Genomic DNA, 27,788 nt, shown 5'->3' on the forward strand with positions numbered 1-27,788 from the left:
TAGCTGAAAACTAAAAACAATCTGTCAACAGGTTAATAAACTGCTATAACCATACAAAGGAATAATAGTAAACAACAAAAAGAAATGAAATATTGATACACGTAACAAGAAGAATTACCTCAAAATACTTATAATGATGGAAATAAACCAGACAAAACATTTGCATGTATATTATATACATATTTGTATGTCTAGACACACATATAGACTCCAATTGTAGAAAACTCTAGAAAACATAAATTAATCTACAGTAATAGAAAGCAGACCACTGGTGACCTGGGAGAGGCTGCAAAGAGGAACAGGTAACTCAGAGATACTATAAAGATATATAAGGAAAGTTTTAGGAATGATGGATATGTTCACTGACTTGACTGTGTTAACGGTTTCATGTACATACATTAGTAAATGTCATATATTTCAAAGTCAATCATATCTGAATAAAGCTTTTTTAAAAGAATAAATCTCAAAATAGATCTCAATCCAACATGTGTATGTATGCCTGAGTCCCTCTGCTGATCACCTGAAAGTATCAACAACTTGTTAATTGGCTATACTCCAATATAAAATAAAAAGTTCAAAAGGAAAAAAAAATAGACCTCAATTCAAATTTTAATTTGTATTAAATGTTAAATCATTTATACACAATAGTTAATGAGACAAGATTAAAGACTGCGAGGGACAGCTGCTGCTGCTGCGTCACTTCAGTCCTGTCCAACTGTGTGTGACCCCAGAGACGGCAGCCCACCAGACTCCCCCGTCCCTGGGATTCTCCAGGCAAGAACACTGGAGTGGGTTGCCATTTCCTTCTCCAGAGAGGGACAGAGTAGACTTTTAAAAAAATGACCAAACTATATGCTGCCTGTAAGAGAAACATCACGCGGCTTCCTAGGTAGCCCAGTGGTAGGTAGCCCAGTGGTAAAGAATTCTGCCAATGCAGGAGATGCCAGGAGACATGGGTTCAATTCCTGGGTCAGGAAGATTCCCTGCAGCAAGAAATGGCAAACCACTCTGGTATTCTTGCCAGGGAAATATCATGGCCAGAGGACTATGGGGTTGCAAAGAGTTGGACACAACTTTGCAACTAAACAACAACAAACCAAAAACAAAAAGAGAAACACTTAATAAATTAAAAAACTCTGTTAAGTTTAAAGAAAATAAAAGCAAATCAATGGGAAATGATATATTCTGCTAATAGTAAGAATACAAAGGCAGGAGTGACTCTTCTGATATCAGATATGTACTACAAAACAAACACTCCATAGATAGAAAGGGATATTTTGTAACAATAAAGGGGTATCAATAAAAAGACATAATAACAATTAGGAAAGTATATGTACTTAAAATATATGAAGCAACACTTGACAGATTGGAACACTTGACAATGTTCCAACCTTAACAGATTTTTAACATATGATTTTCGGCAATTAATAGATGAACTAGATTCACCCTCCCCCCCCAAAATCAATACAGACATAAAAGAGCTTAACAATAAAAACTGTCTTGATCTAACTGACCACAACACTATATTCATTCAACAGTAGAATACATAAGACACGTTCACCAACACAGATAATAAATATGCTGGGCCTTGAGATAAGTCTTAGTGGACTTTAAAGGACTAAAATCATCCAGAGTGGAATTGCTAACAATAAAGAAATTAAATAAGCAACCAACAATTACCTATCTAGCAATGTAACTGGCAAATAAATGAGACTTCTAAATTTGGGGGTAAAAGAGAAAAGCAGGAGAAATTTGGACAACATTTTGACCTAACAACAAATAAACAACATATCAAATTCTGTGGAATGCAGTAAAAATGTTAGGAGGGAAACTTGAATCTTTAAATATTTTTACTAGAAAAGATATACTTTTACTAAAACTTCATGGCAAATAGATGCGTAAACAATGGAAACAGGGAGAGACTTTATTTTGGGGGGCTCTAAAATCACTGCAGATGGTGACTGCAGCCATGAAATTAAAAGACACTTGCTCCTTGGAAGAAAAGCTATCACAAACCTAGACAGCACATTAAAAAACACAGACATTACTTTACTGACAAAGGTCCATATAGTCAAAGCTATCATTTTTCCAGTAGTCATGAATGGATGTGAGAGTTGGACCATAAAGAAAGCTGAACACTGAAGACTGATGCTTTGAACTGTGGTGTTGGAGAAGACCCTTGAGAGCCCCTGGGACTGCAAGGAGATCCAACCAGTCCATCCTAAAGCAAATCAGTCCTGAATATTCACTGGAAGGACTGGTGCTAAAGCTGAAACTCCAATACTTTGGCCACCTGATGTGAAGAACTGACTCAATGGAAAATACCCTGATGCTGGGAAAGACTGAAGGAGGGAGGAGAAGGGGACAAAAGAGGATGAGATGGTTGGATGGCATCACTGACTCCATGGACATGAGCTTGGGCAAGCTCCGGGAGTTGGTGATGGACAGGGAAACCTGGTGTGCTGCAGTCCATAGAGCTGCGAAGAGTCGGACACAACTGAGCGACTGGACCAAACTGAACTGAACTAGAAAAGAAGATCTAAAATCAAAGATCTAAGGTGCCGCCATGAAGAAGTTAAAACATTAGAGCTAAATACATACAAAGTATGTAGAAAGAAGGAAATCATAAAGATTAAAGGAGAAATCAGTAAAATACAGAAAAAAAGGGAGATAACTTTAAAAATTAAAGTCAGTTTATTCTTTAAAAAGGTGAACAAAACTGACAAATTCCAGTTACCCTTGTTAAAGAAAAATGAAACCAAACATCAAACTCCAAAAACCAAAACAACAAAGTAAAACAAAACAAAAAGCAGAGACCACAAATCACCAATATTAAGAATAAAAATAGGGCTTATCACTACTGACACACTACTGATCCAACAAAGAATAACAGGCTGATAAAAAATACTATACATATTTACTCTCCAAAAATAAAATTTTGGGCTTCCCTAGTGGCTCAGTGGTAAAGAATCCGCCCACCAATCCAGGAGACAGGCTTGATCTGGGAAGATCCCACATGCCTCAGAGCAACTAAGCCAGTGAGCCACAACTCATTCAGGGGCTCACAGCCCGTGCTCTTGAGCCCAGGAGTTCCAACTACTGAAGTTCTCTTACCCGAGAGCTGGTGTTCCACAACAAGAGAAGCCACCACAATGAGAAGCCCACACACCACAACAAGAGCAGCCCCTGCTCGTCACAACTAGCGAAAAGCTCTTGCATCAACAAAGACTCAGCACAGCCAAAAATAATAAATAAATGAAATTGTTTTTTAAAAATAAAATTTTCAGGGCTTCCCTGGTGGCTCAGTGGTAAAGAATCCATCTGCCTGCCAATGCAGAGGATGTGGGTTTGATCCCTGGTCCAGGAAGACTGCACATCCGTTGAGCAACTAAGCCTGTGGGCCACAACTGCTGAGCCCACACACTGCAATTACTGAAGCCTGTGCTCCCCTAGAGCCCATGGAGCCCAACAAGAGCAGCCTCCACAACAGGAAGCCCACATACCCACAACGAAGAGTAGCCCCTGCTCACCGCAACTAGAGAAAGCCCACATGCAGCAACAAAGACCCAGTGCAGAGAAAAATACATAAATAAATCTTTATAAAAAATAAGAGCATACAGATTTTAATATTTTAAAAGCACATTAACAAACTTCAGTACACTGACAATGTTTTCAAGGATACAGTTCAGTAGTAGTACAGTTCTTAAAAAGAAGGGAGATTAATGTCCCATTTTATGTATATAACATCTTGTTTATCCATTCAGCCTCTGATAGACATTTGAGTTGTTATACTTCTTGACCATTATGAATAGTTCTTCTGTGACCATGAGTACACAAATATCTCTCAGAGACTCTGCTTCTAGATATATCCACTGCAAGTGGAACTGCTGGATCCTTCTTTTTTATAGTAATCTTTTTAAATTTTTTGAAGGGCCTCCGTACTGTTTTCCATAGCAGCTATGACACTTTATAATCCCACTAACAGTGCACAAGGGTTCCAATTTCGCCACAGCCTAACACTTGTAATTTTTTTTTTAAAATATAGTAGCCATTCCAAAGGTGTGCTGTGACTTCATTGTGATTTTTCATCTACATTTCTACAGTGATTAGTAATGCTGAACACTTTTGTATCAGTAATGTCACGTGGATATTTGTACCCCCTGACATGATGAGAAGAGGACTTAACTTTTGTGGTACTCTTTCCCCAAACCCATACCAGGAGAAAAACATCAGAGGAATCCAGAAGGGGACATTCATCAGGTACCTGGCCAGTATTCAAGACTGTCAAGGTCATGCAAAACCAAAAAGACTGACAAAGTGTTACAGACCACGGGAGACCAAGAGACATGGAAGCTAAATGCAAAAGAACATTAATAAAACAGAAAAGATGAAAAAAATTTAAAGTATAGCATTCAGTTAATAGTAACATACAATTGTCTCTTAGTTTTCACAGATACACCATGTTACTGTACAAAGTTAATAATGAAGAAACTGGATAAAGGGTATACAAGAACTCTCTGTATTATCTTTGCAACTTTTCAGGAAATCTGTAAGTATTCCAAAACATTAAATTAATTAAAACAAATTAAACAAGCTGACTTAAAAAATGCTTAGAGAAAAACAAGTAGAGCCAAAACACCATTGACACTCTTTAAACACCAAAACACTCTTCAAAAATTAAAAAGAATTTTTTTTAAAGACAAGAAAATGTGGGAGAGCAGAAGAAAAAATGGAAGAGAGGAAGATAATAATGAGGAAGGGTTATCTCTGCAAGATATGAAATTGGAACAATTAAAACAGTGTAGGACCGGCCACGAAAAGACACATCACTAAACAAAATCAAAGTCCAGAAATGAAGCCAAATCACATGTGAACTTTGTATTTTTAAAAAGTGTCATTTGAATTCAACAGGGGAAATAAGATTATTCAAAACATGTATTTGGAACAAATGGATAGTCACCTAGGTGAAAAATAGCTCCATACCTCATAGCTCACATTACAATAAATTCTGGATGGATCATTAATCTAAAAAATGTATAAGCCACATACTAGAAAAAGCCTACCCCAAAGTGTGAAATAATCTTGGTATAGAAAATAGCCCTTCCAGTATGCTACCAAACCAGGAGAATTCTTTTTAATGACGATAACATAATCACTTATTTCTGTATGGCCAAAGGCAAAATCAAAACACAAACCAACATTTAGGAGGAAAAAACCCTGTAATACTCCAAAGGGCTAATTTCCCTAATACATTAAGAGCTCTTACATAACTATCAACAAATGTTCCATGAGGAATGTACCAAAAGGAAAATGAGTTAAAAATATGCATGAAAACTTCATATAAAGAAAATAAAAATAGTTTTTAAGCATATGAAGAGGTGTTCAACTTCTCTCATAATAACAGAAATGCAGATTAAGGCTATGTTTATTTTTACCCACCAGAGAGAAAAATATTAAAATATTCTTAATACTGATAGATGGAAAGGGTTAAAAGCTATATTCTGAATCCCTCTTTTAGGCTCCTGAGGAAAATATCTTGATTGTTCTTGCAACATCAACCCTAAAGATAGATGACGGTCCTATAGGGTCTGCCATGTACTAATAACTAACCCCAGAACAACTAGCCTGCTATACTTGGCTGTCAGGAATATATATTGTATGACTTATAATTTATGGTCTACAGCTATGTTAAAATAAAAGAGCTAACCACTTACAAATATAGAGGCTAAATGTGTGCTAATGTTACCTGTACTTGCACGTCAACCTTACAATCAAAACGCTGGCAACATCAAAACCTGCATCAGAGTTTGGAGGCCTCTGTATTGTAACTGTATATGCTTTTCCTTTATAGGTGTATTTGGTGCTGGGTAAGTCAATTGTGACTTGTGAATCTGATCAACGATCCCAAACTGAAACTGGCTCAGGTAATCATGCAACTGTGCTGAGGAAACCATGTCGAAAACAGTCTCTTCTCATGTAATGTGAATTAGTACATCTCAATAGAGGGGATATGGCAAAATCCAGTAAAATTTCAGATGCACATACCCTCTGACCCAGCAATTCCACTTCCAGGAATTTTTGCCTACAGCAAATTACCCACATATCTATGATTACATTATATATGGTTATTCACTGCAGTATTGTTTTTTAAAAAAGACTAATAATAACTAAATGTTATTATGGTTAAATGGTTAAATAAATTACAGTTCATTTTTACAATTAAATAACATACAGATGTATATGACAGAGAGTTTTTTACTACTTATATGCAGTGATCTCCAAGGTACATTATTAATGAAGAAGCAATTCATAAAACACTATATTCTACATTTGTGTAAAAAGTGTTTATGTATGCAGAAAATGGCTCCAGATAGATATCAACAATGTGGTAACCTCCCCAGGAAGGAAACTACATGGTAAAGAAGCAGGAATGGTAAGAGCTAAAAGCTGATAATTATATTCAATTTCCTACTGACATTTACATTATTTAGCAATCTCACCATCATCTTAAATTCAACACATAAAAAGAGTATCTCAGCATTGATCTCTACTTCCAAAACAACTCTCTATCCAACACTCTCTAACTCAGTAAAAGACCATCGATATTCAGCTGTCCACAAAGAAATCTGAGCAACTCCCTTCCCTCATTTCAACCATATCCATTAAGTCATACAGTAGTACTACTGTTAAGACAGCCATGATTTAAGCTTGTTCAGTATCCATTCCCTCTTCTCACTAGAATACCATGCTTGAGGAGATTCTACTTGTTTCTGGTTCTAATAACTCCAAAATGCAAGCACTCGAGCACTCATTGTTTCCTCCAACTCTGTGAGTTATATCTTTTCATTTATTCTTTTTGCTTCAGATATCCAGATCTATTTCTGTTACTGACAACTAAATAATATACATGTCTCTTGAAAACTGGTAAATAAAGGTCAAAAATGAAGCATCTGGACTGATGACATCTCCAAGAGCCTGTGATCTTACAGAAACACCAGAAAATGGAGCATAAAATGTCAAAACCAATTTGGTCAGAACTCTACTCTGGAAGATAGTCAAAAGTTTACAGTACCAAGTAAACAACACAAAGGCAACTTAAAAACTGTAACAGTTCTGTGTCATTTTCAGTTGCCTAGGCTCTACCACTTACTAGCCTGACAATGCTCTTGAAGACAGCATCCCATGTTCCTAGTGCCAAACTCTGGCCCCTGGTTCCTGAAGGGGTGAAGCAGAGCTTGCCCTCAAAGGACTGTGATTCTAAGTTTTAACAGAACTAAGGAAGGAGGACTGACTTTGGCATTTGCTCTTGTATCCTTTAACCTGGATGAAGTGTGTTTTAAGTTTAAGAGGTTACCTGTAATCCCCAGGATAACCATTTAAAAATATATACATGGGAAGCGAAGTAAGAATCAAAATCTGATACAAGAAACAAAGAAGAGCATTATATACTGAAAAGCAAGTCAAAACACCAAGAACATAAAAAACAATTATAAACATACATGCACCAAACATCAGATTTCCAAAATACATGGGCAGGGGCGGGGCAGGGGAGGGGGGAACTGAAGGGAGAAACAGGCTGTTCTTTACTCAAGTTTCAGTAATGGGTAGAACTTAGAAAACCACTAAAGAAATAGAAGAGCTACTACAACCTATCTAAGCTCAATATACGTATACAGAAAACTGCACTAAAATCAGCAAAATACACATTCTTCTCAAACATCCACAAATGGTCTCCAAGACTGGTAACAGTGCCAGTCACAAAACAAGTGTCAATAAATTTTAAAAGATCTGAAATCAGATCTTACCAATCCACAATAGAATGAAAATAAAATTCAATAAAAGAAGGAAAATTGGAAAATCCACAAATATATGGAAATTACACAATATTCTCTTAAATAACCAACGAGTCAAAGAAGAAATCATGATGGAAACTGAAAAATAAGACAAATGGAAAACATATATAAATGACATACGAAATTTTATGTGATACATAGAAAGCAACACTCCAGTTAAATTCATACCTGATAATACCTATGTTGCAAGGAAGATGCTTGAGTGGGGTGAAATGCAGTGAAGGGAGTGACAGTTTAAATATATACAGGATCTCTTTTTTTTAATTGATGTATAGTTGATTTACAATGTTGTCTTAGATTCTGGTGTACAGCAAAGTGATTCAGACATATATATGTTTATACACAAACACACACACACACACACACACACACACAGATATGTATATGTATATATCGTTTTTCAGTTTCTTTTCTTCGTTTATTACAAGATAATATAGTTGTGCTATACATAAAATAAAAATAGTAATAATACAGGGTTTCTAATTATATACCTACCTTAAGAAGCTAGAAAAAGAGCAAACTAAGCCCTAAACCAGCAGGAAAAAGAGAGGTGTAAAGATTAGAGATAAAATAGAAAACAGAAAAATAACAGGAACAATCAACAAAACCAAAGTTCTTTGAAAGATCAACAAATCTGACAAACTTTTAGGCTGACTAGGAAAACAAAGACAAATGACTAAATTCAGAAATGAGTGCGAACATTATTGCTGACCTTAACAAAAGTAAGAATTAAAAGAGAATACCATCAACAAATGTACACCAACAAATCAGTTAACCTACAGGAAACGGACAAATTCCTAGGAAAATGCAAACTAACAAAAATGACTCAAGAAAGAAAATCTGAATAGATCTAGAACAAGAGACTGACTCAATCAACAAGGAAAAACCTCCCAACAAGGAAAAGCCCTGTACCAGATGCCTTCATAATTGAATACCACCAAAATTTAAAGAAATATAAACACAAATCCTTCTCAAACTTCTGAAAAACTTGAAGAGGCAACACTTCCTAGATCATTCTATGAGGCCAGTATGGTATCAAATGCCCCACGGTCAGACAAAAAAGCGTAAGAAAATACAGTAACAGCCCAATACACTTTATGAATATAAATGCAAATATTCTCAACACAAGTGTACCAGTGTCCTAGGGCAGTAATAAAAATTTCAACAAATTAGGTAGCTAAAGAAAAAAGAAATATATTCTCTCACACTCTCAGTTCTGGAGGCTAGAAGTACAAAACCACATGCTTCTCCCTCTTACCTGATGGCTCAGGCAATCCATGACACTACTTGGTTTATGACTACATAATTCCAATGTCCACTTTAGTCTACTAACGCACAGAAAATACATGGAACAAAGTGACATGTTAAAACACACACACACACAACACACACTCATCTAAGATTAATCAACTAAGTGTGCTGTGGACAAACAATACAGGGCAAATGATTCAGGTATTTTTTTCCCATACGCAAACTGACAATGAGGGGAAAAGGAGACCACAGAAAGACCTAAGAGAAATATCAGATACTGCAATGTATGTACCTTATTTGAATCTAACTTATGGACCTTTGTGAGATCCTGATTCAACAAGTATAAAAGAAAACAGGAGACAATCAATAAATTTTGAACAATGACTGCGTATGTCATGGATTAAAGAAATCCTTGTTAATTATTTTTAGGTGTGACGATATATTGCGCATTTTTAAAATATCCACCTAAGTTAAGAATGCTCACAAAATTTAAACTCATCAGAAGACGGACAGGGGAGGGTAGAAAGGAAATAGCTGGCTATGACTTGGTCATTGTTAAAGCTAGATACCAAGGTAGGGATTCTCTCTACTTGTACGTATGCTTGAAAATTTTCCACAGTAAAACTATTTTTATATCTGTAAAAATTAATCACTTTAGTATCTCTCATGTCCATTCCCTCATTTTTAACCCTCCCACTACTTCTATCTCAAACAGTTTCTCAGTATCTCTCCCTTGGATTCACTGCAATAAAGCAAAGTTCTATCTTTGTAGAATGTAGATTCCAACATCAGAGTATAAATTATAGCCCCTCAAAATAGGAACTCAGATGGTAAAGAATCTGCCTGCAATGCGGAAGACTCAGGTTCGATCCCTGGGTTGGGGAAGATCCCCTGGAGAAGGAAACGGCAACGCACTTCAGTATTCTTGCCCAGAAAATCCCATGAACAAAAGAGCCTGGTAGGCTACAATCCATGGGGCAGCAAAGAGTCAGACATGACTGAGCAACTCACACAAAATAGGAATAATCAAAACTATCCTTGAAAAACAGCTTTTAACTCCAATAGAGAAAGTGCATGATATTATACATTGTTATGAATATACAACCCTGCTGTATTCCAGTTCTTCTAATTGTTCTGTCAGATAGTGTCTATCAGTGGCCGTCAACTCATTTTAAAAATTCCTCTTCAAGAATACAGATAAGCTGACACTGCCTCTTGCCTGGCCCCCCTCAATTGTACACTTCCTGTCTTTGACAATGATGGTTGGGAAAGCCTTAAAATCATTCACAAGAGATTTCCATAAAGGTTTGGCTAGACCTCAGTCAATAAAATGGCAGACTGAATTACCTCTACAATTTTTTTTTTCTATCTCTTCCTATGTAACTGATTTTAAGTATGTTAAAAGCGCACAGGACCCAGCTACACCTTTCTTTTTTATAGTTGGTCTGGTCTCATACCCTTCTAACCCATTCACAAGGCTGTCAGAGAGATCTTTCTGAAACAGAAAACTCATGTCATCCCTCAGCTTCAATGGCTCCTGATAATCATCAGGACCAAGTCTTGAACTAAAAAGCGGGAGGGGGAGAAGAAAAACAAAGGGAGAAGGTGGGGAAGGAAGGCATGTCAAGACTGGGGGAGGGGGCACGAGGGGAGGGAGGGAGGGAAAAGACAAGCAAGGGAAAGGGAAAAGAAGCTCCACCTCTCAGAAGGCCTACCATTCAAACTTTACAATGCAAACCCCTGATACACCTGGGTCTTTATATTTTGCTTCTCCCTTTGCCTATAACTCACTTTCCACACACCAATCTATGTTAAAACACTTACCTTCAACAAAGATCTATGGAGTAGGTGACATTGAAGAAAATAAAAAGTAAAACTGAGAAATTCCTGATCATGATCACTAGAGAAAGAAAATTAAAACTTGGAACATAATTTTCCAGCATGAAAAACAGCTGTTAGTTGCTAGGTTGTGTCTGACCCCTTGGACTGTAGCTCACCAGGCTCCTGGAAAAATGGGTATTAGATCTTAAAGAACAGTATCATTAATACTATGTATCAGGCACACTGTGGGATTTTGCTAACCACACTGCAAATACAATTAGCATTTCTACAGGAAAATGCATTTCATGTTCCAAAATAATTTTGGAACAGAATTTAGAATCTTTTAAATACACACCAAATTTAGACTATAACACAGATGGCACTGCAAATCAATAAGGAAAAATGAACTGAAAGAAAGAAGGAAAGAAAGGAAAAAGAAGTCATAAAAATACTAGAGAAGGTATTCCCCTGGTGGTCCAGTGGTTAGAACTCCCACATTTCCACTACAAGAGGCACAGATTCATTCCTTGGTCAGACTATACCACATGCTGTGCATTGCAGCCAAACACAAACAAAAAACAAACTTAGAGGAAAATGTGAAAGCATTCCCTATATAACTCTGGAGTAGGGAAAGCCTGTTTAACTAATGGTTCAAAATATCAGAAGCCCTGACACATAAGATTAATAAATTCAACTAAATAAAAATCAAAACCTTCTGTACAGATAAAAACCCCAAGAGCAAAGATTAACAGCAAGAATGAATCATCAAAAAAGCCTAATATATGAAGTGCTCCTATGAAAGCTCCAACAAATCAAAAAGAGAAAGATCAACGACTAAATAGAAAAAGCATATGAAGAGATCACAGAAGGGACAACATGAATTGCTCTTAAAAACATGAAAAGATGCTCAGATTCAGTCATAATAAGAGAAATGCAAAATACAAGCTCTGAGATACTTTCACCTACCGGATTACCAAAGACATAAAGAATAGGTTTTCATTCATTACTGCTGGGAACACAAACTGGTACAACCACTAAACAGAATAATTTGGGAATATCTACCAAAATTAACTGTAAAATGTTTGATCCAACAGTTCTACATCTGAGAATTAATAAAATCCTACAGATTTCACTGCATACAAGCAAAATGACATATATACAAGCAGCAGTCAAAAACACAAAAGATTAGAAAGTCCATCAACAGGTGACTAATTCCATAACATGCAGTAATAAATAAAGCTCTATACTGATAGTAGATAAATTGTTCAGGAAAAAAAACTTAAGATGCAAGAGAGTATGCATACTATTAATCCATTTGTATTAAAGTTACAAAACTATGTCTCCTCATATTTGTTGGTATATGCAAAAAAGTAATAGAAACTATGTTGGTGGCAGAAAATTTACTGAGAAACTGTGTAGATGGTGAACAGCAGTAGGAGGGAGGGTTTTTAATATTTAAAATTTTGGATAATGTGACTTATGGTCTAAACATTAAATTTAAACAGATATATTGCTATCCAAAAACACTATTTTTTCCTTTTATTTACTCATGTCATGACACTATTCTATGCCAAAACACTTCATAGAGTTGGCTGCCCAAAACAGAAGTACATATGAACAGTGGCTTAATCTCTACTTTTTGAGATTCATCAGTTACTTAATTTTCATAGTATGCCACAGATGAATAAATTGATGCCTACACATTTAATAAGAATGGTACTGAGCTATAAAGAAACATGGGATTTCTTTGAGAAAGGTAACTAAAAATGGAAATGAAAACTAGAAATATAAAAGGGCCTTAGGAAAGCACACCAAAATTTAAGAGAAATCAAATTTCTTTATATTCAAACAAAAGATCCACGGGGTGTCAAAATTAACATTCATTGGCAACATCATTTGTCTAGCAATACACAAAAGAGGGAAAAAGGAATTTAAAACAATCGATTTTTATCCCTAACCAAGAAAAAAAAAGTGGCTTATTTTCCCAACTAATATAAGAAATTGTATTCATTTAAAAAAAAAAACTCAAAATTTTAATTAGATGTGGATCATTCTGCACTAAAAACACAAAACAAAATATACCAAGTTTGTTCAAAAAGTAGAAAAGTTGTGTTTCAATAAAAAGAAAATTCATGAAAAGAAAACATTATATCCAGTACTGTTAAAAAAATATTTGAGTGGCCATCACTTTTGATACAAATGAATTACCAGATATTTTAAAATACATCTGCACTCCAGTTCTAAAGAAAAGTTTTTTCAAAATTTTCTGCACTTACCGCCATTATCTGTTCTTTTTAAAGCTCCATCCTTATGAGGACACAGTTCACATCTCTATTAAAAGGGGAGGAAACAAAGAGATTTTTCAGATTACCAAAATATAACATCTTCCCTGTAACTTCAAAACTATTCAAAATGTGGTAGTGGCATTTTCTCTTAGTTGCCACCAAGAATATTTCAGAAAGATCCTCATCAAGTAATTCTCTATGATAAGTGATCATCCTCAGAGTACCAGACAAGAACTTTTAAAAAGTAAAATTTAGTGAACAGTAAAATGTTAAGACTTTTTTCCTTTTTGTTGTATTAATAAAAATAAAAAGATCCTCTGAACACAGTATTTGGGCACGGTTTTTAATATTTGCCTCTATCCCTTTACTGTCTGAGTAGAATCAACCAGGATTATTACACAGTCAGTTGGATCTGGTTTCTCCTGAAATAAAGAGGCAAATTCAAATTCAGAATTTTGATTTAAGCAGATTATGATCTCATATGTGCTGACCTGCCTATGGAAGGCAAGAACTGCTCTAGTTATTCCCATTATTCTTTTCATTCACAGCACAATGATACTCAGTAATATATTATGGATCCCTCTCTCTACCACTCCCACAATTTAAAACCAGAAATAAACACCAAGCCAGTATTACCATTTCTTTTCCCTACTGACAAGAGGACTGAAATAATTATAAAAATAATTAAAGAGTTTTCAGTGGCACTGTCTTACTATAAAGACTATATTCCTAGAAGTCATAAAGTCATATATAACTACTTATTATCTGTACGCTTCCTTACTCTCCAAAGAGGTTTTGAAAGTCAATTCTTAGGTAGGTTGATGAGACGTCCAGGGTGCCCAAGGAGGAGAAAGGGGTCTGGGGCTCAAAAGGAGGAGAAAAGGACAAAGGTTTTATTCCCTACATTCCTCAGTCTTAGTCACATAAAACCTTTTTTGCTGTTGTTGTTGTTTTTCCTTTAAGCCCAGAGCTGATGACTACACAACAAAACAACTCATCTTAAACTCTGTACTAAGTATTATATAACAACAAAGTATCCTGCTTGAGGACATGCTTCTCCTTCTTAAGAACCTTCTGACTAATCCTGTTATCTTAAAATGTAAATTGTGGGAGTGGGTCTGGTAAGACCTTTACAACCTTGAGACATTCTTTGATTTACTGTAATAACCAACTGATTGATATTTGGAAAAACTAATACAATTATGTAAAGTTTAAAAATAAAATAAAATTAAAAAATAAAAAAAATAACCAACTGAAAAAGTATCTAGGTCCCTTGCTAAAACTAGAGAGGAGGGCACTCTCCACTCTCTTCTAATGTCTATGTCAGTAGCCTCTCTGTCCTTTTACACTGTAATGAAACTTCTGCCACACAAGAGCCTTGAGTGGTCAAGCCTGGTACCTGATCCTGAAGCTAAATTTTCTTCTAAATTTTTCTTCTAAATTAAAGCTAAATTTTCAGAGATGACGAATCCAACACCGTTCACCATAAGCTATCAGTTTGAAGCATATAATACCCTAAGATAAATGAGCTACAAAGGAAAATAAAGAGCAGGAAGTTAAGATAAAACAGTAAGTAAGTACACAGCTTCCCTGGTGGCTCAGAGGTTAAAGCGTTTGCCTGGAACGCGGGAGACCTCTGTTCCATCCCTGGGTTGGGAAGATCCCCTGGAGAAGGAAATGGCACCCCACTCCAGTACTCTTGCCTGGAGAATCCCATGGAGGGAGGCGCCTGGTAGGCTACAGTCTATGGAGTCACAAAGAGTCGACACGACTGAGCGACTTCACTCACTCAAGCTGATTAGGGAGGATAAAGACCAAAGAAGTAAAATCATCTACATCCACCAGAAGCAGTTAAGGCATATACAAAACAATTAGATGTAAAATATTATATCAGAAACAGTCATCATGATGGGAAGAGAATACAAAATCAGGTTTTTTAAAATACACTTGAAATTTAAAGGCCAGCAACTTAAAACAATCCTATACATATACAGAGCACTATACCAAAATCTCAAGGTAACTGCAAACCAAAAATCTGTAATAGATAACACACATAAAAAAGAAAAGGGAATCCAAACATAACCCAAAGTATGGAAGTATTAGTCACTCAGTAGTGTCCAACTCTGCGACCCCATTGACTGTAGCCTGCCAGGTTCCTCTGTCCATGGGATTTCCCAGGCAAGAATACTGGAGAGGGTTGCCATTTCCTTCTCCAGGGGATCTTCCCAACCTAGGGATCTAACCCAGGTATCCCATATTGCAGGCAGACTCTTCAACGTCTGAGACACCAGGGAAGTACAGAAACACAACCCAAAAAGGCCATCAAACCACAAGAAAACGAAGAAGAATGGGGGGAAAAGACCGACAAAACAAATCCAAAACAATTAACAAAATGGCAATAAGAACACATATATCAATAATTACCTTAAATGTAAACAGACTAAATGCTCCAACCAAAAGGCTGCCTAAATAGATATGGAAACAAGACCCACATACATGCTGCCTACAAGAGACTCACTTCAGATATAGAGACACACACAAAGTGAGAGGGTGGAAAAAGGTATTTTAAGCAAATGGAAAAATCAAAAGTCAGAGTAGCAATGCTTATATTGCACACATAAAAAAATGAGAGGGTGGAAAAAGGTATTATTCCATGCAAATGAAAAAATAAAAAGTAAGTCAGAGTAGTTATGCTTGTATCACACAAACAAAATAAGAGGGTGGAAAAAAGTATTCCATGCAAATAGAAAAATCAAAAGTAACTCAGCTTTGCTTGTACCAGACAGACTATAAAGACTGTTACAAGAGACAAAGATCATTACATAAAGATCATAGAATCAATCAAAGAAGATGAAACAACTTTAATGTATATGCAACCAACATCAGAACATATCAATACATAAGGTAAATATTAATGGAAAAAGAGAAACGGACAGTAATACAATAATGGTAGGGATATCAAGTCCCCACTTCATCAATGGACAGACACCTAGACAGCAAAACAATAAGGCAACACTGACGAGCCAGTGATTAGGACTCCACACTTTCAGTGCCGAGGCTCCCAGTTCAATCCCTGGCAACGTGGCACAGGAAAGGGTGGTCAATACTGCTAATTATCAGAGAAATACAAATAAAAATTACAGTGAGGTACTGCTTCACAGTACTCAGAATGACCATCATTAAAAAGTCTACAGGACTTCCCTGGTGGTCCAGTGATTGAGAATCTGCCAGCCAATGCTGGGGACACAGGTTCAATCCCTCGTCTGGCAAGATTCCACTACCAAGTGGCAACCAGGCCCAGGTGCCGCAGCTACGGAAGCCCATGCACCCACACGCTCTGCACATGCTCTGTGACGAGAGAAGCCTCCGCAATGAGAAGCCCGCACACCACAACAAGAAAGCAGCCCTCAAATAAGGTTTGTTGTTTTTTTTAAGCCTACAAATAATACAAGCTGCCTGGAGAGGGTATGGAGAAAAAGGAACCCTCCTACACTGCTTGTATGAATGTAAACTGGTGTAGCCACTATGGAAAACAGAACAGAGGTTCCCAAAAGACTAAAATAGAGCAACTAAACGACCCAGCAATCCCACTACTGACTATATATATCCAGAGAAAAAACTCAAAAACATACATGCACCCCAATGCAATATAAATAGCAGTACTATTTACAACAGTCAAGGTATCAGTTCAGTTCAGTTCAGTCGCTCAGTCATGTCTGACTCTGCGACCCCACGAACCGCAGCACACCAGGCCTCCCTGTCCATCACCAACTCCCGGAGTGAACCCAATCCCATGTCCATTGAGTCAGTGATGCCATCCAACCATCTCATCCTCTGTCGATCCCTTCTCCTCCTGCCCTCAGTCTTTCCCAGCATCAGGGTCTTTTCAAATTAGTCAGCTCTTCTTATCAGGTGGCCAAAGTACTGGCGTGTCACCTTCAGCATCAGTCATTCCAATGAACACCCAGGACTGATCTCCTTCAGAATGGACTGGTTGGATCTCCTTGCAGTCCAAGGGACTCTCAAGAGTCTTCTCCAACACCACAGTTCAAAAGCATCAATTCTTGGGTGCTCAGCTTTCTTTATAGTCCAACTCTCACATCCATACTTGACCACTGGAAAAATCACAACCTTGACTAGACGGACCTTTGTTGGCAAAGTAATGTCTCTGCTTCTGAATAATTTGCTATCTAGGTTGGTTATAACTTGCCTTCCAAGGAGTAAGTGTCTTTTAATTTCATGGCTGCAGTCACCATCTGCAGTGATTTTGGAGCCCAAAAAATAAAGTCTGACACTGTTTCCCCATCTATTTGCCATGAAATGATGGGACCAGATGCCATGATCTTAGTTTGCTGAATGTTGAGCTTTAAGCAAACTTTTTCACTCTCCTCTTTCACTTTCATCAAGAGGCTTTTTAGTTCTTCTTCACTTTCTGCCATAAGGGTGGTGTCATCTGCATATCTGAGGTTACTGATATTTCTCCCAGCAATCTTGATTCTAGCTTGTGCTTCTTCCAGCCCAGCGTTTCTCATGATGTACTCTGCATATAAGTTAATTAAGCAGGGTGACAATATACAGCCTTGACATACTCCTTTTCCTATTTGGAACCAGTCTGTTGTTCCATGTCCAGTTCTAACTGTTGCTTCCTGACCTGCATATAGGTTTCTCAAGAGGCAGGTCAGGTGGTCTGGTATTCCCATCTCTTTCAGAATTTTCCACAGTTTCTTGTGATCCACACAGTCAAAGGCTTTGGCACAGTCAATAAAGCAGAAATAGATGTTTTTCTGGAACTCCCTTGATTTTTCTATGATCCAGCGGATGTTGGCAATTTGATCTCTGGTTCCTCTGCCTCTTCGAAAACCAGCTTGAACATCTGCAAGTTCACTGTTCACATATTGCTGAAGCCTGGCTTGGAGAATTTTAAGCATTACTTTACTAGCGTGTGAGATGAGTGCAATTGTGCGGTAGTTTGAGCATTCTTTGGCATTGCCTTTCTTTGGTATTGGAATGAAAACTGACCTTTTCCAGTCCTGTGGCCACTACTGAGTTTTCCAAATTTGCTGGCATATTGAGTGCAGCACTTTCACAGCATTATGCTTCGGGATTTGAAATAGTTCAACTGGAATTCCATCACCTCCACTAAGCAGCCTAAATGTCCATCAATAGAGAAATGGATATAAAAGATGTGGTGTGTGTGTATGTAGGGGTGTGTGCGTGCGTGCGTGCACATATATATATACGTGAAATATTAGCCATTAAAAAGCATGAAATAATGCCATCTGCAGCAACATGGATGGTTGTCCTAAAGATGATCATACTAAATGAAAAAAGTCAGAAATCAATTATCATATGGTATCACTTATATGTACAATCTTAAAAAAATGATACAACTGAACTTATTTACAAAACAGAAATAGACTCTCAAACATTTAGGAGAAAAACTTAAGTCACCAAAGGGGATGTGAGGAGGATAAATTAGGACTTTGGGATTAACATATACATACCACTATATATAAAACAGGTAAACAAAAAGGACCTACTGTATAGCACAGGGATCTATTACTCAATACCCTGCAGTAATCTATAATGGAAAAGAATCTGAAACAGACCACACACATATGCATATGTGTGTGAGTGTAACTTAATCATCTTTCTATATACACTTGAAACTAACACATTGTAAATTGACTGTACTTCAATCTAATAAAAAGTAGATGTAGCTAATCTATGAAAAACCATTTAACCTCACTTATATCCAAATAAATATGAATATAAAAGTCACACAGAATAGGCGTTTTTGCCCACTTAAGTTAGTAAATCTTTTCTTAAAAAATAATCCGTAATGTTCAAAGTGCAGTGAACATTTATTTTCATATACTGTTGATGGCACTATAATCTAATTCTTTTGGAGAACAATTTAGTGATATGCTTCAAGAAAAATACTGATTCAATTAACTCATTTCCAGAGTCAAAGGAAATATAATAAAAATACCGATTATTAAGTACCATATCTTAATGATCTTTATATTATTTATATGCTTTAATCTCAAGACATGAAAAGATATATGCACAAAAATACTTTATATGGCTGTTTATAACCATAAAATTTTTATTTAAACTGTTTAACAGTGAGGAAGCTAATGCTATATTCACAAAGATTTTAAGTCAGTTTAAAAATGCAGAGAAAAGGACCTCCCTGGCAGTCCAGTGGTTAAGATTCTACCTACCATTCGGGGGCACAGTTCAATCCTTGGCTGGGAAACTAAGGTCCCACATGCCCCATGGAGTGGCCAAAAAAAAGCAAAATGCAGAGAAGAAAACTCTAAGAGAAAACTACATGCTAATAAATAAAATACTATTATATCTTCCCAAAAAAGGTAAAAACAGATATATATGAGACTTGAGAGAAAAAAATGATAATGAGAAAAAAAAAGAAGGTTAAGTTATAGTTAGAGGCTTCACCCTACGTTCAAGAAAAAAGGATCAGATTCAGGAAAACAGAAATTCTAGATCTTACAGTAAACCAATCCAACCTGAAAAGTTTCACACAGTAGGCTACAGCTATACATGTTACTACTAGAATTTCACAGACGTATTCTTATTTAGTGAGAGGTACTGTTAAAACGCTGGGCTGGAAGAAGCACAAGCTGGAATCAAGATTGCCAGGAGAAATATCAATAACCTCAGATAAGCAGATGACACCACCCTTATGGCAGAAAGTGAAGAACTAAAGAGCCTCTTGATCAAAGTGAAAGAGGAGAGTGAAAAAGTTGGCTTAAAGCTCAACAGTCAGAAAACTAAGATCATGGCATCTGGTCCCATCACTTCATTGGAAATAGAAGGGGAAACAGTGGAAAGTGTCAGACTTTATTTTTTGGGCTCCAAAATCACTGCAGATGGTGACTGCAGCCATGAAATTAAAAGACAATTACTCCTTGGAAGGAAAGTTATGACCAACCTAGATAGCATATTCAAAAGCAGAGACACTACTTTGCCTACAAAGGTCCGTCTAAATCAAGGATATGGTTTTTCCAGTGGTCATGTATGGATGTGAGAGTTGGACTATAGAGAAAGCTGAGCACCCAAGAATTGATGCTTTTGAACTGTGGTGTTGGAGAAGACTCTTGAGAGTCCCTTGGACTGCAAGGAGATCCAACCAGTCCATTCTGAAGGAGATCAGTCCTGGGTGTTCATTGGAAGGACTGATGGTAAAGCTGGAACTCCAATACTTTGGCCACCTCATGCAAAGAGTTGACTCACTGGAAAAGACTCTGATGCTGGGAGGGATTGGGGGCAGGAGGAGAAGGGGACAGCAGAGGATGAGATGGCTGGATGGCATCACCGACTCGATGGACATGAGTCTGAGTGAACTCCAGGTGTTGGTGATGGACAGGGAGGCCTGGGGTGCTGCGGTTCATGGGGTCACAAAGAGTCGGACATGAGCGACTGAACTGAACTGTTAAAATACCCAAGTCAATCCTGGTACACAGATGATTAGGAGCCCCCCACCCCCACCCCCCGCCAGCCAAAACACACACACATACACGAGCTTACCTTTTCCCCACCCCCATTTTAGTTTTATTTTTTGGTTTCCACAGTCTCACATTTTACCAAGGGGGATGAGGGAGGAGAACGTTTTAATTGAAATGGTCCAAACACACAGAAATTATATAAGATGGTTGTTTCTATTTTACTTCATGTAGTGTAGTAAGAAAGCATACAACTATTTTCCATCTTTATAATGTAAGCATCAATTCCCAAATACTTTTTCTACTTTAAATTAGCTTTTTTCCCAAAGTATAAAACTCACTATACTTCACTAAATTAAGTTCACCCAAAATACTGACCTTTAGGAAGATGTAACTATATAACAATCCATTCAGCTGGTTTACTCAGATTGTGAACACCATTCATTATATATACAAAAAGCAGTAAGACTATAATTGCAACAAAAAAAAACCACAGGCTAAATAAGAAGGATAAATTCAAGTTTTAAGTTTGATCTTTCTCGTATTATATGAAAGATGTAATTATGGCATGAAACATTTTTTGTTGGATAAAACATTTACCATCATTATTTCTTCTTTTACGCAAAAGATAAAAAATAAATATAAATTAACCTATTTTTCTTGTGTTTTAGAAAGATTCACGACTACCATAGTAGAAATAAACACGCCTATCTCCCAGGCTGGGGTCTCCAAATAGCATTTCCTGAAGCAACCAGGACTCCTGAGAGAAGTGGATGGTTCCAGGTCTAGGTCAAGTATGCCCTAAATACAATGTTCTATTAAATAGCAAGGAGGTTGTAAAAGATTGCTTTAGTCCTGTCAAAAGGACCTATCTGAAGCAACCTAAAGAGGATCCTGCTGTCCAAAGATGAAATCACTTAATGCTAAAAGAGATAAAAACTGCAATAAATTCAAAGATACCAAATGTTTTTAAATCCATGATAAAATAAATTTCTACTTCTAAAATGCCTAAGTAAGTTTATAAGAAAAAAAAAAAAGTTTATAAGAGACAAACCCTTACACAGGATAAGCAGCCAGATAGATGCTGGTTTCCCACCAGAGGTCAAAATTGGGAAAGGACCAGCAAAAGAAGAGTTCCCCCTCTTCTGGGACTTTTAGTCTGAAGACAAGCCACAGTCAGCCTGTAGTGGCTCCTGCAGTCTTAATATCTGAAGAACCAGAAGTTCAGGAAAGTGACATCTGAATCCAGAAGAGGAGAGAACCAGGAGCAGAGCCCCTGAATTTTTATGTATAGAATCTGCCCAAATCTCCCAGTGACCCTGGGCCAACCACTCCACGTAAGGGGCAGGCTAGAATCCAGTTAAGGAAAAAAAGAAATGAAAGGAAATTCAAGCAATTGCTCAAAATATTTAGTAGGCACCTTAAGTCCAACCAACTCAAGTGCCTGATAAAAACAGTATCAATTTCTTCAAAATGATTTTTAATAGAATCAGACTTCCCACAAATAACAAGGTCTAGCAAACAATTCAAATTATCTAATCTATGAAGAATCAGAAAACTGGTTGATCATACTCAAGATAAAAGGCAATCAATGAAAGTCAATCCTAAAATGACCTAGCCATTGGAATCAGGCTTTACAGTAATAGCTAGTATAATTAAGTTCTATGAGGTAAGTGAAAATATACCTAGATTAAACGAAACATAAGATCTCAACAGAAGAAAAACAACTACTGTACTAAATAAAAATTCTGAAACTTAAAAATAAAAAACATGAAGTGAAAAATTCATTGGATGGGCTTAGCAGCAGAATCAAGATGACAAAGGCAAGAATCAACGAACCTGAAGTTACTTTATCAATAGATAGAATCTATCTGAAAAAGAGAAAACAGTGAAAAAATGAAGAGCCTCAGAGATCTAATAAACAGTAACAAGAAGCCTAACATGTATAATACCAAGGGAATATTTCATGCAAAGATGGGATAAAGGATAAAATGGTACAGACATAACAGAAACAGTAGATATTAAGAAGAGGTGGCAAGAATCCATAGAAGAACTATGCAAAAAAGACTTCATGACCCAGATAAACACCATGGTGTGATCACTGACCTACATCCAGACATCCTGGAATGTGAAATCAAGTGGGCCTTAGGAAGCATCACTATGAACAAAGCTAGTGGAGGTGATGGAATTCCAGTTGAGCTATTTCAAATCCTAAAAGATCAATCTGTCAAAGTGCTGCACTCAATATGCCAGCAAATTTGGAAAATTCAGAAGTGGCCACAGGACTGGGATAAGTCAGTTTTCATTCCCAACCCAAACAAAGGCAATGCCAAAGATGTTCAAACGACCACACAATTTCACTCATCTCACACGCTAGTCAAGTAATGCTCAAAATTCTTCAAGCCGGGCTTCAACAGTACATGAACCGTGAACTTCCAGATGTTAAAGCTGGATTTAGAAAAGGCAGAGGAACCAGAGATCAAACTGTCAACATCCGCTGGATCATAGAAAAAGCAAGATAGTTCCAGAAAAACATATACTTCTGCTTTATTGACTATGCCAAAGCCATTGACTGTGTGGATCACAACAAACTGGAAAATTCTTCAAGAGATGGGATTCCAGACCACATGACCTGCCTCCTGAGAAATCTATATGCAGGTCAAGAAACAACAGTTAGAACTGAATATGGAACAACAGACTGGTTCCAAATAGGAAAAGGAGTACGTCAAGACTGTATATTGTCACCCTGCTTATTTAACTTATATGCAGAGTACATCATGCAAAATGCCGGGCTGGATGAAGCAAAAGCTGGAATCAAGATTGCCAGGAGAAATATCAATAACCTCAGATACACGTATGGCAGAAAGCGAAGAACAAGTAAAGAGCCTCTTGGTAAAAGTGCAAGAGGAGCGTGAAAAAGTTGGCTCAAAACTCAACATTCAGAAAACTAAGATCATGGCATCCGGTCCCATCACTTCATGACAAATAAATGGGGAAACAATGGAAACAGTGACAGACTTTATTCTGGGAGGCTCCAAAATCACTGCAGATGGTGACTGCAGCCATAAAATTTAAAAAGATGCTTGCTCCTTGGAAGAAAAGCTATGACCAACCTAGAGAGCACATTAAAAAGCAGACACACTACTTTGCCGACAAAGGTCCATATAGTCAAAGCTATGGTTTTTCCAGTAGTCATGTATGAATGTGAGAGTTGGACTATAAAGAAAGCTGAGCACCAAAGAATTGATGCTTTTGAACTGTGGTGTTGGAGAAGACTCCTGAGAGTCACTGGGACTGCAAAGAGATCAAACCAGTCAATCCTAAAGGAAATCAGTTCTGAATATTCACTGGAAGGACTGATGCTGAAGCTCCAATACTTTGGCTACCTGATGTGAAGAACGGACTCATTGGAAAAGACCCTAATGCTGGGAAAGATTGAAGGAGGAAGGAGAAGGGGACAACAGAGAATGAGATGGTTGGATGGCATCACCGACTCAATGGACATGAGTTTGAGCAAGCTCCAGGAGTTGGTGATGGACAGGGAAGCCTAGCATGCTGCAGTCCATGGGGTTGCAAAGAGTTGGACATGACTGAGTGTCTGAACTGAAATGAACATGTATAACTGAAGGCCTGGAACCGCGAGGTGGCAGGATGTGGGGGTGTACAAATATGAGAATATGGCAGCAAAGAAAAGTCTGAAAAATAATGGATGAAAATTTCCACTATTAGAAGACAAATTTATGGATTCAAGAAGCACAGTGAACCACGAACAAGCAAAATGGCTTGCTAAAAAGCAAGCAAAAGTCTTAAAGAAGCAGCCAAGAGAAAATGACACATCAAACACAGGGAAACCGTAACTGAAGTAATACCTGATCTCTCATTTCCAATGAGAAGCCAAAGTAGTAAGACAGAATGGAAGCCAAAATAGTAAGACAGACATTATCAAAATGCTTGAAGAAAAAGAACTGTTAATTCAGAATTCTAACTAAGTTGTCCTCCAAAATGAAGGTGAAATGGATATTTTTAGGTAAGAAAGAGCAAACAGAATTCACCATGAGAATACAGACTACAATATAGGCTAAAAGAAATTCTTCAGAATGAAGGGAAATGGTACCAGATGAAAAACATACATCTTCAGGAAGCAAAGAAGAGCACCATAAATGATAAACATTTGGGTAAATAAAACAGACTTTTAGATCTTAAATTCTTAAAAGTACATATGATTATTGAAAGCAAAAATTGTAATACTGTCTTCTGCGGTTTGTAACAAGCAGATCTAATACATAAGACAACAGTGTAAGTGATAATGGACAGAGGTGATGTGATGTGAAAGAATCTCTAGTTATATAAGATTTCTATGCTTTAGAAAAAGTGATACAATACTAAAAGTACATACACTAAGTAGACTGGGGACTTCCGTGGTGGGTCCAGTGGTTAAGAACCTACCTTCTACATACAGAATGAAGTAAGTCAGAAAGATATTAACACATATATATGGAATCTAGAAACATGATACTGATGAGCCTTTCTACAGTGCAGCAATGGAGATGCAGACATTGAGAATAGACGTGTGGCCATGGGGCAGGGACAGGGGTAGGAGAGGGTGGAACGAATGGAGAGGGTAGCATGAAACCATATACACTAACATATGTAAAACAGATAGCCAGTGGGAATTTGCTGTATGACTCAGGGAACTCAAACCAGGGCTCTGTGACAACCTAGAGGGGTGGGATGGGGTGGGAGGGAGGTTCAAGAGGGAGGGAACATATGTATACCTATGGCTGATTCATGCTGATGTACCTCAAAAACCAACACAATTCTGTAACACAATTATCCTTCAATTAAAAATAAAAAAAAAAAGAATCCTCCATGCAATGCACAGGACATGGGTTCCACCCCTGATGGGGGAAGTAAGATCGCAAATGCCATGGAGCAACTAAACCCAAGCACTGCAACTACTGAGCCCACACTCTAGCACCTGCGTGCCACAATGAAAGATTCCAAATAATGCAACTGAGATCTGACAGGGCGAAATAAATATGTTTAAAATAAAGACTATTAAAAGGTAAGGAAATATATTGAAATTGCCAGAGGAACACTAAAAAACTGACATAAACAGAAACAGCTCTACAAAACTGATACCTTAAAAATTCTTCTCTACATGCAAAAAATTAAGCTGGACACATTACTCATATGACATATAAAAGTAACCCAAACAGATTATATACTTAAATGTAAGAACACTGTAAAACTCTTAGAATAAAACGGGAACAAATTCTTCATGACTTAGTGTTGAATAATGTTTTCTTAGATACAACACCAAAAGAAGAGGCAATCAAAGAAATAATAAACTGGTATTTTCCAGATCTAAAAAATTTCATCCTGCAAATGATACCATCAAGTAAAAAATGCCACAGAAAAGAATACTGACAGGTTACAGATCTCATAGGGACTTATACCCAGAATACATAAAGGGCTCAAAGTCTCTAGTGGTCCAGTGGTTAAGACCCCATGCTTCCACTGCAGAGGCCACAGGTTTGATTTCTGGTCAGGGAACTAAGATCCTGCATGCCACGTGGCATGGCCAAAACAAATAAATACTTTAAAAAAAATAAGATGCATATCCCAATTAAACATTGTGTCAACAATCTGAATAGACATTTCTCCAAAGAAAACATGTAAATAACCAGAAAGGCCCATGAAAAGATGTCTAACAAACACTTAAGAAATACAAATCATATAGATCAATGGAACAAAATAGAAAGCCCAGAGATAAATCCATGCACATATGGACACCTTATCTTTGACAAAGGAGGCAAGAAATACAATGATTAAAGACAATCTCTTTAAGAAGTGGTGCTGGGAAATCTGGTCAACCACTTGTAAAAGAATGAAACTAGAACACTTTCTAACACCATACACAAAAATAAACTCAAAATGGATCAAAGATCTAAACGTAAGACCAGAAACTATAAAACTCCTAGAGAAGAACATAGGCAAAACACTCTCCGAAATACACCACAGCAGGATCCTCTATGACCCACCTTCCAGAATATTGGAAATAAAAGCAAAGATAAACAAATGGGACCTAATTAAACTTAAAAGCTTCTGCACAACAAAGGAAACTATAAGCAAGGTGAAAAGACAGCCTTCAGAATGGGAGAAAATAATAGCAAATGAAGCAACAGACAACTAATCTCAAAAATATACAAGCAACTCCTACAGCTCAATTCCAGAAAAATAAATGACCCAATCAAAAAATGGGCCAAAGAACTAGACATTTCTCCAAAGAAGACATAGAGATGGCTAACAAACACATTAAAAGATGCTCAATATCACTCATTATCAGAGAAATGCAAATCAAAACCACTATGAGGTACCATTTCACGCCAGTCAGAATGGCTGCAATCCAAAAGTCTACAAGCAATAAATGCTGGAGAGGGTGTGGAGAAAAGGGAACCCTCTTGCACTGTTGGTGGGAATGCAAACTAGTACAGCCACTATGGAGAACAGTGTGGAGACTCCTTAAAAAACTGGAAATAGAACTGCCTTATGACCCAGCAATCCCACTGCTGGGCATACACACTGAGGAAACCAGAATTAAAGAGACACGTGTACCCCAATGTTCATCGCAGCACTGTTTATAATAGCCAGGACATGGAAGCAACCTAGATGTCCATCAGCAGATGAATGGATAAGAGAGCTGTGGTACATATACACAATGGAGTATTACTCAGCCATTAAAAACAATACATTTGAATCAGTTCTAATGAGGTGGATGAAACTGGAGCCTATTATACAGAGTGAAGTAAGCCAGAAAGAAAAACACCAATACAGTATACTAACGCATATATATAGAATTTAGAAAGATGGTAACAATAACCCTGTGTACGAGACAGCAAAAGAGACACTGATGTACAAAACAGTCTTATGGACTCTGTGGGAGAGGGAGAGAGTGGGATGATTTGGGAGAATGGCATTGAAACATGTATAATATCATATATGAAACAAGTCGTCAGTCCAGGTTCGATGCACGATACTGGATGCTTGGGGCTGGTGCACTGGGACGACCCAGAGGGAGGGTATGGGGAGGGAGGAGGGAGGAGGGT

The 27,788-nt window shown here is 37.3% G+C and overlaps 1 protein-coding gene across 6 annotated transcripts in view; it reads right to left on the bottom strand.

Moving 5' to 3' along the window:
* Positions 1-27,788, bottom strand: part of MLLT10 (MLLT10 histone lysine methyltransferase DOT1L cofactor) — a 210,452-nt gene that overhangs the window by 142,043 nt on the left and 40,621 nt on the right. For all 6 annotated transcript variants that reach the window (XM_044928157.2, XM_044928156.2, XM_044928158.2 and 3 more), the window contains exon 4: positions 13,202-13,256. In XM_044928157.2, the coding sequence (XP_044784092.1) occupies positions 13,202-13,256 (55 nt within the window). The remainder of the gene's footprint in view (positions 1-13,201; positions 13,257-27,788) is intronic.

This window comes from Bubalus bubalis, chromosome 14 (genome assembly GCF_019923935.1).
Source record: "Bubalus bubalis isolate 160015118507 breed Murrah chromosome 14, NDDB_SH_1, whole genome shotgun sequence".
Classification (NCBI taxonomy): domain Eukaryota; kingdom Metazoa; phylum Chordata; class Mammalia; order Artiodactyla; family Bovidae; genus Bubalus; species Bubalus bubalis.